The sequence below is a fragment of the Sus scrofa genome, chromosome 5 (assembly GCF_000003025.6).
Source record: "Sus scrofa isolate TJ Tabasco breed Duroc chromosome 5, Sscrofa11.1, whole genome shotgun sequence".
NCBI classification, from domain to species: domain Eukaryota; kingdom Metazoa; phylum Chordata; class Mammalia; order Artiodactyla; family Suidae; genus Sus; species Sus scrofa.
Window position 1 is genome coordinate 7804445 of NC_010447.5, and position 13172 is coordinate 7817616.

The 13172-nt window shown below is 40.8% G+C and overlaps 1 protein-coding gene across 3 annotated transcripts in view; it reads left to right on the forward strand.

Annotated features, from left to right (window-relative positions):
• Positions 1-13172, forward strand: part of MKL1 (megakaryoblastic leukemia (translocation) 1) — a 224578-nt gene that overhangs the window by 53095 nt on the left and 158311 nt on the right. For 2 of the 3 annotated variants that reach the window (XM_021092835.1, XM_021092836.1), the window contains one exon: positions 9074-9135. The exons of the other annotated variant lie outside the window; for it this stretch is intronic. In XM_021092835.1, coding sequence (XP_020948494.1) covers positions 9074-9135 — 62 coding nt within the window. The remainder of the gene's footprint in view (positions 1-9073; positions 9136-13172) is intronic. 3 annotated transcript variants of the gene reach the window in all.

A 13172-nucleotide genomic window follows, 5' to 3' on the forward strand; every position in this document is an offset into this window, starting at 1 on the left:
GCATGTGAAAATTCCCAGGCTAGGGGTCGAATTGGAGCTTCAGCTGCCGGCCTACACCACAGCTGTGTGGGATCCGAGCTGTGTCTTTGATCTACACTGCAGCTCACAGCAACGCCAGTTCCTTAACCCATTGAGCAGGGCCAGGGATTGAACCCGCATCCTCATGGATACTAGTCAGGTTTGTTAGTCCACAACAGGAACTCAGAGCATTAATTTTTTTGTGTACATTGTAACTGCTAAAATTAATTTGTTGTAAAACTGTAGAGTCTAGGCCAAACTAACCTATAGTTTATTATATATTACAAGACAGTAAAATGGAAATGTTTTTAAAAACGATTATTTAAAAGAAACCACTATTTCATCAATCTGACTCCATTTAACCTTTTGGAAATGTTTCGAAGCCAACTGTCTCAAACAACATATATAAAACTAAAAGTAAACTCTTTGTTTCCTTCACTAAGCTGTTTCTCCCCTACCCTGTAGCTTTTCTTGTCTTATTTGATGACAGCTCTTTTTAGTTGCTCTGGTCAAAACTTTAGACTCTCATTTTTCTCTCATACCCTGTATCCAGTCTGCCCTGAAAACTTACTAGGCGTGCCCTCAGAATATATCAAAAATCAACCACTCTCATCATCTCTGCCACTTCCCCTGTGGTCCAAGTCACTGTCCTCTCTTGCCCAGATTATTGTGGTGCCTCCTAACTGATCTTCCAGATTCTACCCTGTTCTTTGTTCTCAGCACAGCAGCCTGAATCATTCTTTTTAATACTTGAATCAGATGTGGTCACTCTTCTGTTCAAAAGCCATGGTTCCCCTGCAGGTAACTTCCCGCCCCCTCATTCCACTCTGAGTAGAAGCCCATAGGCCTTAGATTATTTGGTCTATTATTAACCTCTCTGACCTCACTTACTCTATCCCTCAGCTCACTCCGCTGCAGACACACTACATTTCTTGCTGTTTCTTGAACATGACAGTCCTGCTTCTGTCTTAGGGCCTTTGCATTGGCTGTTTCCTCTTTCTGGAGTGCTGTGCTCTAGGTATCTGCATGGCTCGATCTCTCATGACTGTGTCACGTTCTCAATGAGACCTACCTTAATCATCTTAAAAACTATAACTTCTCTGCCCCCAACACTTCTGATTCCCTTTATACTGATCTCTCTTTTCTTTTTTTTCCCCCCAAAGCATTCCTTATATTTTAAAACCTATGTAATTTACTTATTATATGTATTATTTTATTACATATCTCTCCCTATTAGAATATAAGCTCCATGAGAGCCGAGATCTATGCCTGTCTTGCCAATGATGTATCTTTTGCACCTATACTGCCTGGCACATAGTAGGCTGTCAGTAAATAATGGTTGAATTATGTAAGTTAAAATTGTGAGCCATTGAACTACTTCTTTTGCTTAAATCCTTGCCTTTGGAGCACCTAGAGCTGATACCAACGAAGCAATTTATGTATTTGAATAAACAATCAATAATACCTCTTCACGGTCATTTTGAAAGACAGGGAGTATTACCCATCTATTTTTTTTTTTTTTTTTTTTAGCTTCTCCAAGCCTTAAAGGAGCTAAGTACTTTATCCCAAGATCATATAGCTAATAAAGGTAGTAGCTGACGTAATATCCAGATCTGACTCCAAAGCCTGCATTCTCTGATGCCATATTATCTTCTTAAACCATTCATCCAACAAATATTTATCAAGTGCCTACTATGTTCCAGGCATCTCTGATAGTGGAATAACAATTTATCGTGGGATACTAACAAAAGTATTTTATTCTTTATTTTATTTTATTGTCTTTTTGCCTTTTCTAGGGCCGCTCTCGTGGCATATGAAGGTTCCCAGGCTAGGGGTCTAATTGGAGCTGTAGCTGCCTTCCTATGCCAGGGCCACAGCAACGCGGGATCCGAGCCTGTCTGCGACCTACACCACAGGTCACGGCAGCACCGAATCCTTAACCCACTGAGCAGGGCCAGGGATCGAACCTACAACCTCATGGTTCCTAGTCAGATTCGCTAACCACTGAGCCACAATGGGAACTCCTAACAAAAGTATTTTAAATCTTTTCATCTTTGGTGTGTTCTTCTTGAGAAGTTTAATGTATTTATTTTATGTATCCGTGAGCTCTGCTTAAATGCATGTAGAAATAGACATGAAAATGCCCATGGTAAAACTTTGGTTATCTGGAAATCAGCTTTCTGTCATTTTCAAGCATCCAAAAGAGTTCTGAGCCCAAAACTGAGAGAAAGAAAAGCAAGTGCCTTAGATAGTCAAGAAGGAAGTTTTAAGCATTGTTGACAATTCCTGAGAAGATTTAAAGTGCCAAAAGTACTGTGAATAGTCGGTTCCTCCAGAAATTGAAGGAGTGTGTTGATTAAACTGGCAGTGTCTGGTTATAAATAGATCAGCGTTTTTTGAGAAGAACGCCGAAAAGCACCGGTGGAAGGATCTTGAGACGCATTGAAGGCAGAGTGGAGTATGGTGGTAGTTACAGTGAGCAAGACTGAAAGTGCCTCGTGCACTGACTCTTGAGAACCGTGATGGAGAGCCAGCAGATAAGGTGCTTCTTTGTTGGGGAGAGATGGACCAGTGTCATAGGAACACTTTTAAGTGCAAAATGTTTTGAAGCTATGGACAGAGGAACCCTCTCCTTTGAATGCAAGTGATGGCTGTTATCAAAAAATTTCTACAGGGAGAAACTAGAACCCTGTGTATCACTGGTGTAAAATAGTGCAGCCACTGTGGAAAACAGTTTTGTGGTTCGCCAAAAAGTTAAACATACAGAGTTCCAGTTGCGGCTCAGTGGGTTTAAAGGCGTGCGTGACACTGTCTCTGTGAGGATGTGGGTATGATCCCTGGCCTGCCTCAGTGGGTTAAGGACCTGGCATTGCCATAGGCCACAGTGTAGGTCGTAGATGCAGCTCAGATCCTGAGTTGCTGCGGCTGTGGTGTAATCAACAGCTGAAACTCCAATTCAGCCCTGAACTTCCATATGCCGCAGGTGTGGCTGTAAAAAGAAGAAGAAAAAAGAAAACACTGATTTATAGGAAACTTGAAATCCTTTCTGGAAAGGAATGCTGGGCACTGGGTGGGAAAAAGACCTACTTTTCACTATATACTCATTGTACGGTTAGGCTTTTTAAAACCATAGTTATGTATTACCTATTTTGAAAAAATAATTTATTGTGGGATAATGCAAGAACTAATAAAAATTATTAACTTTATCCTGTTTAGGAAAACAGGAATATACACATTTGTTTAAGACTTGCTGGAGCTCTCTTGTGGCTCAGAGGGTTAAGGATCCAGTGTTGTCCTTGCAGCAGCTCAGGCTCAGGTTACTACTTTGGCATGGGTTCGATCCCTAGCCCAGGAACTTCCGCATGCCTTGGGTACAGCCAGAAAAGAAAAAAAAAAAAAAAAAAGGCTTCCTGCAGAGGTGTTGAGTCAGGTTTGAGCTCTGAAAATAATTAGGCTACTGATAGACAATTGGGCTCCTTCTCTATGAATCCACTTGTAATAGGGGCTGTTCTGCTGTTCGCTCTCCACCCATCACCTCTGCAAATACCACTTTACAGTATTAGGAGAATCACATCAGAGAACAGATGTTCAAATATCTGAAAAACTGCAAAGTGGATTTTGCTTTACAGTTTCAAAAAGTGATAGCTATACGTGCTTATCTGGAGCTACAGCATCTGAGCCTTAATACACAGCGAAATGGGAGATACTTCCATGGCTTGTTATGGGGTGCTGGCAGGGGAAGATGAAAACTGGGAGCTTTGATAGAGTTGGAAATTCTTATGAATGGAGGGTTCAAGATTTTAGTTTTTTATTTGTAAAATATTGTCTATGTTCTAGTGCCTTAACAGGCATATGTTAGGTTGAATGCTGCAGCTAGGTTTACCAGCGGGGCTACAGAGGTCTTCCTCCCTCCATCCCTCTATAGTTTCCATATATAGCACGTGTGTTATTGCTTCCTTTTTCCCTTTGTCACGTTAATTAACTGTTGTTTAACATTTCTATCTAGGTTAAATTAATAATAGGAAGGAAGGGCTTTTGGTGCATGTGAAAGGCAGCAAAGGATATTGCTCCACGCAGGTTTCTAGTCTCTTGTAGAGGAGGTTGTAGACACAGCTGGTAACGTCGTGGCCTTTCTTGCCTCTCTGTTTGAGACTCTGATAACTCCAAGCAGTATCAGCACTCTGAGCGGGTTGCCCATACGGACATTTCTGACTCTGCTCCTTGTTCCAGGAGGTCCAGTCCACCTAAGTGAACAGAACAAATACAGGAATCAAGCAAAATGAAGTTAAGATTGTCTTTAGGTGTTCAGTTTGAGGAGGTATGTAGCCATGATTGCTTAAAAACCACAGTTCAGAGAGTTCCCGTTGTGGCTCAGTGGTAACGAATCTGAGTGGTATCTATGAGGACGTGGGTTTGATCCCTGGCCTTGGTCAGTGGGTTAAAGATCTGGCGTTGTTGTGAGCTGTGGCGGTGAGCTGCAGTGTAGGTTGCAGATGAGGATCAGATCCTGAGTTGCTGTGGCTTTCGCCGGCAGCTGCAGCTCTGATTCGACCCCTGGCCCAGGAATTTACATATGCTGAGGGTGCAGCCTTAAAAAGACCAAAAACAACAACAAAACCCCAAAAAACCCCACAGTTCATTCATTTAATTGAGAATTGTTTTCCTCCTCCATTTTCTGATATCAGAGTCAAACCTTTTGTACTGATTTTCTTCTTTTTTCCCCTTCCATTTCTTTCTTTCTTTTTTTTTTTTTTTGGGTTACCTTTTAATTTTTGCATCTCTTTCCCCCCAAATTAAAATGAGACACTTGGAGTTCCCGTTGTGGCACAGTGGTTGACGGGTCTGACTAGGAACCATGAGGTTGCGGGTTTGGTCCCTGCCCTTGCTCAGTGGGTTGAGGATCCGGCGTTGCCATGAGCTATGGTGTAGGTTGCAGATCCTGCGTTGCTGTGGCTCTGGCGTAGGCCGGGGGCTACAGCTCTGATTCGACCCCTAACCTGGGAACCTCCATGTGCCGCGGGAGCGGCCCAAAGAAATAGCAAAAAGACAAAAAAAAAAAAAAAAAAAGGCACTTATGTATTTTTTTCAGAAGAAATATTTGTTTGAAAGACCCTGAATTCTGTGAAATTGCCCCCCCATGGGAAGTTTATATTTTAGAAGAAAAGGATAATGTCATTTTAGATTATAAAAATTATTCCCATTCCCTATGGAACATAAGACAGGCTTTTTTGTTGTTGTTGTCTTTTTAGGGCTGCACCCGCAACATATGGAAGTTCCCAGACTAGGGGTTGAATTGGAGCTGTAGCTACTGGCTTACACCACAGCCACAGCAACTGGGGATCTGAGCCATGTTTGTGGCCCACACCACAGCTCATGGCAATGCCACATCCTCAACCCACTGAGTGAATTCAGGGATTGAACCTGCATCCTCATGGATACTAATCAGGTTCGTTAACCGCTGAGCCATGATGGGAACTCCAAGACAAACTTTTTAAAACAATTTCCAGCAAAGATTCCATATAAGCAGGTTTTGAGCCAAAAGCATTGACAATAACTGCTTTAATCTACTACTGCCCAAGTTTGTTTGTTTTTTGAGGGGTACACCCACAGCATGTGTCACAGCTGTAACCAGAGCCACAGCAGTGACAACACCGATCCTTAGCCCACTGAACCACCAGGGAAGTCCTGCCTAAGGTTTTAAAGGATAGCATTTCCAAATCTTCAGGACACACACATCTACTTTTTAAATTCTTTTCAGTTGGGGGAAGGGTATAAGTATTTAAAATTTTCTGTTGTAATTTCTAAAACATTTTCTATCTTAATAAAAGTGTGTTTAGTAGTATGTAGTAGAATAAATACATTGGTCTAGTAATCAGATTCTGGTCGTAGTCTTCCTGTTATCAAGTCATTGAACCCTTTCTGCACTGGTTTCCCAACTGAAATGGATGGGTGAGCTTCTGAGGTTTACTTACACAAATTTAATCATTCCAGGTTTTATTGGCATTTTTCTGAAGCTGATAAAAGACTAAAATTGGAATTCCCGTCATGGCTCAGTGGTTAATCTGACTAGGAACCATGAGGTTGCGGGTTCGATCCCTGGCCCTGCTCAGTGGTTAAGGATCCGTGAGCTGTGGTGTAGGTCACAGACGCAGCTCAGATCCCGTGTTGCTGTGGCTGTGGTGTAGGCCGGCGGCTCCAGCTCCGATTAGACCCCTAGCCTGGGAACCTCCATATGCTGTGGGTGTGGCCCTAGAAAAGGCAAAAAGACCAAAAAAAAAAAAAAAAAAAGACTAAAATAAACTTTGCTTATAGTACTATTCATATAAAAATATAATTTATTTCAATATAAAATACGTTAGGCTTGAATTCTCAAGAGATTTAGTCAGTGGATGACTAAAACAGCCTTTTTATGAGATGGTCTCATGTAGAAATCTGTTTCAAAATACATTCTCTGGCAACTTACAACTACAAAACCAGGATCTCATTTTAAGTGAGATTAATAATTGTAAGAAATTTGTCATTATCTTATATCCTGTTTCTATTCAGATGTTTTTAAATAGTAACTCAGCACTATTTAGGAGTTGACTTTTTCTGTTACGGCTTTCATTGCTTTAGTCACTCTCCCTTGACTAAGTTCCTTTTCCTGAGAATAAAGGATTGAGCTCATACCTTTGCATACCGATCTAGAGAGTATTTTAAGCTTGGCATGTTCAAACCTGGCTGACTTGATTAATATGTGGACAGACTAGCACATTAGAACATTTTTTAAGTTCCAAGCCACAAATTGTGCTTTAAATGAACATGGACATGTATACAATTAATACTTAAGCCTTGAATAGCACAGACATTCAAAGTGCCTGTTGCCCTGGGTGACTGCTTTTCAGCGAGGCTCCTGCTTGCCCTGCACATTTCTTCCAGTGCTTTAAGCTGAGCCAAGAGCAGAGTCAAGAGAGGGTTTGGTCCTTTTGCGCTCTGCTACTCTCTGTTTTTGGCAGAGAAAAAGGCTGCTGTTTTACTTCTTAAACTCCCACCATATGGAAAGTTTCTATAAATACACCTTGGATTTATGATTGGACTTCTATATTTGTAACTTCTATGATTTATGACTAAAGCCAGTATAAAGACATTTAAACATACATACTGCATACAAAGTTGTGGCATACTTTCAGTGAGAAAGCTCACCAGCCACAGTATCTAATGATCAGTTCATTTAATGTCTCCTGTCTTTGTTGGCATGGATGAGGTCCCTTTTTTTTTTTTTTGGCTGCACCCATAGCATGTGGAAGTTCTCAGGTCAGAGATTAAACCTGAGCCAAAGCAGTGGTAATGCTGGATCCTTAACTGCTAGGCCACTGGGGAGCTCCCACTTTGACTTTTTTTGTGCATGAATTGTTGGTATAATTATGTAGTAGACATATTCATGAAAATATAAAAATGCATTAGATTTTTGACAAGCTGAATTGTTTAAAGGTACTGAATGAGCTGACTTTTTAGAAGAGTCCTATCATTATTCTGTTTATAGATTTGAATCAGTCGGGCCAACAAGTGCATAATGGGCACCTGTTATGTGCCAGACACTGTGCTAGTCTTGGGGGATATAGAGTTGTATAAAAGATGTTTCCTGTTTGGACAAGTAAGAGGGAAAAAAGGAAGCCTGGGGACAGTACAGTGTTTTAACCATTCTAATGGAGAAGGAGACAAATGCCATGGGAGTGTGGCAGAGAGGACAGCAGACCAACTCTGAAGAATTGGAAAAGGTTATAGAAAAATAGTTCAGTTGAATCTTAATGGTAAAAAATTATTTATTACAGTGGCTATATTTTATTGAGTGCTCCTGTATACCAGGATAAATTAATAACCTACCAGGGAAAGGGAGGGGCATTTAAGGCAGTTGGAAAAGCAGTGGAGCTGTCAAAGATTGTGTGTCCTAGAAGTTTGAAGTTTGGTATAGCTACTGGATATGAGGAGATCATTGGCCAAGGCAAAGGCTAGTAGGACTGAATGGGATCCTATTATGGAGGACTTCAGATAGAGTCTGCCTGAGCCTGCTACCAAATTTTTTTTTTTTTTTTTTTTTTTTTTTTGGTCGTTTTGCCTTTTCTAGGGCTGCCCCCGCGGCATATGGAGGTTCCTAGGCTAGGGGTCTAATTGGAGCTGTTGCTACTGGCCTACGCCACAGCTGCAGCAACACCGGATCTGGGCCGTGTCTGCACCACAGCTCACGGCAACGCCAGATCCTTAACCCACTGAGCGAGGCCAGGGATTGAACCTGCAACCTCATGGTTCCTAGTCGTATTGGTTAACCACTGAGCCACGACGGGAGCTCCTCTCCTCTCTGTTTTTTGCTTTTGTTTTAAATTTTTGAAGGTCCAGCTTTAGGGCAAGTCTTTTCTGAAGCTTTCCTTTCCTTTTCCTAAAGGTTATTGATTTTTTTTCCCCTGAATGATTGCACAGAGTATATACCTCATCATAGGGCATTCCATTTGTTGAACCATTTCTTGCATTTAGTCTGATCTCCCCAGCTAGTTTCTCAACTCCTAAAGGGCAGAGAATGAATCCTGTTTATCACCTGGTATAGTGCTCAGCCACCATGGGGACTTAAGCGATACATAATGAGAAGATGACTGTGAAGCATTTATAGGTATCAACCATTGAGAGAGTCCAGCTACGGTGGTTGAGATCGCCTACATTTATTGAAGAGGCATCTCTTAACACTAGTAACAGCAATTTTCAGAGGTATAGGTCAGTTGTCATTTGGATATAAAATGAGTTAATAAGAGTACCTCGTAAAGTTGTTGTGAGGATTAAATTGATTAGTACATTTAAGCACTTAGAACAGTGCCTAGCATAGAGTAAGTGTTCAGTCAGTGTTATCTGTTATTTAACTTCACATATCTGGGCCTTTTTGCCAGTGAACGCTTAGCTACAGTTGTGGGCATGGAGAGAATAGAAAGCAGATAAGAAACAGCCTCTTACTTATGAAACCAAATACCCTTTAGGAACTGGAAGAACTGCTTATATTGCATGAACTCTTATTTTTCTGTTTGTGTTTTAGTGATCGAAGGGTATGGTTGGCATGGAATTGAATTTCATCTGTCTATGGGAATTGTAAACAAGGTAGGTCCCAGGTTTATTTACTCTTTCCTGCCTCCTTTTCTAAGGTGTTTGTTAGTATTTTCAGTTTTATTGGACTCGATCAGATTTGATTATTGTTTAGGAAAACACTTAACATGGCCCTGTGATGGTCTGTTACCATGGTTTTATCTAGTATTGTGTGTGGACTACCTCTAGTGTCTTGTCAGAAGGTAGTGAATGCCAAGAAACAGCACAACTGATTTAAAATTTTGTTGGTCATAGACCAGAACCATGAATTCACACCCACACACACACTGTCCAGTCTAAGGTCCAGTCCTTAGAGGGCAGAAGTTCTTGTATTGGAGCCATTATGAAAACCGCCTTAGGGTAGTGGGAGATGACAGGCTAGCTAATTCTTCTGGTCACTAAAATTCAGTACTTTATGTGAATGGTAGACCAAATGCAATCTAAAGGCTTATCTTGACAGTAGCCAGGCCATCACTGACAGCTGTAAATTTTGTTACTGATGACAGAATCTGTCCATCTGTAACCACTGGAGTTTGATTTGACACAGCATGCTTATGTTCCTATCTTAAGCTCCAGAGCCTCAACAAAAGTATACCAGATATGACTTTGGCTCATATATCTGTCTTGTGTCAGATGTCCACAAAAAAGAGCTATAGATGGCAGCTTGACACAAACTCTGCAAACCTATTTCTGGCAGAACATTTCCTGTCAAAGTAGTGCTATTTTATGTAGTTTTGGTTTCCCATGGTCTTAGGTATGTGGGGACCCCATTGCTCATTGGTGCAGGAAACTTTGATCACTTTCAGAATGAAGTTGGTAGCCAAAAAACCAAGTACGATCCTCCAACCAGGAATTCTGTGAATTTATGCATGGGGTTCTCTGGGTTGATGACAATCTTTGGACACATACTGCACCTGCACTTAGAACAGAATAGGTTCCTTGAGACTGGCTTTCAGTCACAAAGAATAGGAACCACTAATACATTGTTATAGGGAAAAGCAGTTGCGCTGCTTCCTGCAGCAGAGGCACGTGTGGTCCCTGGGATTGACACTGCTGCCTAGGAAGGGAGGTGGGGAGAGTAGATTAAAGTGTAACTTCTGCATCTCGGTCCCTTTGTCATCATCTGGTGGCCCAAACTTTCAGAGTCTGACCTAGGTGTTCAGTTAGGAAATTATCTTTTTTCTATTTTCCTGCAATGAACAGGAACTATTTTATGGAATTACTGTAAGAATTAATGGAAAGGAAAAAAGGAACTAACATTTTTTGAATGCCTGCTAAAGATTGGTCATGGTACTGTGAACTATCACAGTATCTTCTTTTACTGAAATATGTGAAGTTCATTGATAATATAATTTTTCAAGTCTGGGTGGATAATATTGTGAATACCACTATCCTGAACTATTTTGACCTTTTTTATAGCCACTTAGAGGATGTAGTATTTTATATTGTCATTACATACAATGTATGTTATTTCATTTGTGTCTGCTAGAACATTCTTTTATGGAGAAAGAAAATACCTACATGTGTTAATAAGAGTTCCTTGTTTTTATTTTCCGGGCTTGTTACTGATTTAGCCAAAGTCAGAGAGGAGACTAGCAGGTCTGAAATTAGAGACACCTGTGCCGTTTTGGGAAGTTGAGACTCTTGACCCAGGGTTTGCTGAAGTTAGTGCAGGAGAGGTCAGAGTAGGTTAGTTTTTCATAGCTCAAAGTAGATGTGAATTTTGGTTGTTTATTGGTGCACTTTTGCTTGGTCTCTGTAGTTACAAATGGGGTAAATAAAATACAGTACTGCCGATTTGGGAAACTTTTGCAAAAGTCCCTGAACCAATGCAAATTAATCTTCTCCAAAAATACCAAAAATTTCCCCAAGTGGATATTTTGACTGGCTGAGGGAATTGACTCTTGTCATTATGCTTTTAAAGAAATTACCTTGCATTCTTTTTTTTTTTTTTTTTTGTCTTTTTGTCTTTTTGTCATTTTCTTGGGCTGCTCCCATGGCATATGGAGGTTCCCAGGCTATGGATCGAATCGAAGCTGTAGCCTACGCCAGAGCCATAGCAACGCAGGATCCGAGCCGCGTCTGCAACCTACACCACAGCTCACGGCAACACCGGATCCTTAACCCAATGAGCAAGGCCAGGGACCGAACCCCCATCTCATGGTTCCTAGTCGGATTGGTTAACCACTGAGCCACAACGGGAACTCCTACCATACATTCTTTTAAAACAGTTGTAAATTTGATTTTCTCCTTATGAGTTTCTTGAAATTCTTCTCATAGGCGGTGCCATCTCCATGTCTTAGGCACATGCAGTAATGTGAGATTGGGATAAATTGTTACTCTCTTCTAGGGGATAGGAAATTAAGTTGAAGTGTTCCTTCTTACTCCACATTTAAGGTTTCCAATTCTTTTTGTCTTTAAAAACTCTTATGATAGCAATTTTTAGTGGTCCTAGCCAGAGAGTTACTCAGAGACAAAATACTGTCCTTCATTGGGCTGAAATAAAAACATTAATATTTCTTAGTCTATGAAAAATTTCCTTTTTATTTTCCTGTCTGTGGAATGAATTACTGTATTTTTCCTCTTGGCTACTTCCTTTTTTTAGTCCGAGAAACCCTAAGAATATAATTTTCCCTCCTTGCTTTGGCGAACAAATACCACTTAAAAAAAAAAGAACAGCTTTATCAAGGCATAATTTTTACATTGCAAAATTTGCCTGTTTAAAGTATATAACTTAATGATTTTTAGCTTTGCAGAGTTGTGTAAGCATTATCACATGGCAATGTTACTTTCCAGCACCCCAAAAAGAACTCTTGTAAGCACCACTTTTTTAACATCCTCTAAAGTCATCAAAAATTTTAAGTTCTGCACCAAATTTAATCTTCCTATCAAGTTTTCCAGCATTCTACCTATTGCATATCTTTTTTTCCTTCTCATTTCTTTATTAGTTTCTTATTGCACGTCAAACATATCACCCTTTTGTCATTTTTATTCCATTTTTTCCCCACAACTTTAAAAAAAGTGTAACCTTTCTGTAAAAGAAGGGCTTTAACTTACTCATTTTCCCCCTAAAATACCTCAGGCTTCTCAGTAAAACCTTCTGCTTTATTCTTGGTTTCCTGTTCACTTCATTTGTTATTTATTTATTTTATTTTTTTGTATTTTTAGGGCCGCTCCTGCGACATATGGAGGTTCCCAGGCTAAGGGTCGAGCAAAGCTATAGCTGCCGGCCTACACCACAGCCACAGCAACACAGGATCCAAGCTTTGTGTGCGACCTACACCACAGTTAACGGCAACACTGGATCCCTAACCCACCGAGCAAGGCCGGGGATTGAACCCGCAACCTCATGGTTACTAGTCAGATTCGTTTCCACTGCGACACAATGGGAACTCCTGTTATTTATTTTTAAAGGAAGTCGTATATCTTTTTTTTTTTTGTATATAGAGATATTTGCCAATTTGGAGAATTCTGGTCAATAATAAGGGTTCAGGTGACTAGTAGATAAGGTGTAAATGAATATTCTAGTATACCTGAGCTTTAAAAGTTTTATTTTTTAAATTTTTAAATTTTTTTTGTCTTTTTGCTATTTCTTTGGGCCACTCCCACGGCATATGGAGGTTCCCAGGCTAGGGGTCAAATCGGAGCTGTAGCCACCAGCCTACGCCAGAGCCACAGCAACGCGGGATCCGAGCCGCGTCTGCAACCTACACCACAGCTGACGGCAATGCTGGATCGTTAACCCACTGAGCAAGGGCAGGGATCAAACCCACAACCTCATGGTTCCTAGTCGGATTCGTTAACCACTGCGCCACGACAGGAACTCCTAAAAGTTTTATTGATTTATTGGTTATCTACAGTTGACCCTTAAACGGTGTGGATTTGAACTGCGTGGGTTCACATCTATGTAGATTTTTTCCAGTAAATGTGTGCACTACTATACGATCTGCAGTTGGTCAAATCCTTGCTTGTGAAACTGCAGGTAAGGAGGGCCGACTGTGGAACTTGAACACCTGCAGATTTTAGTGTCTGTGGCAGGTTCTGGAACAAGT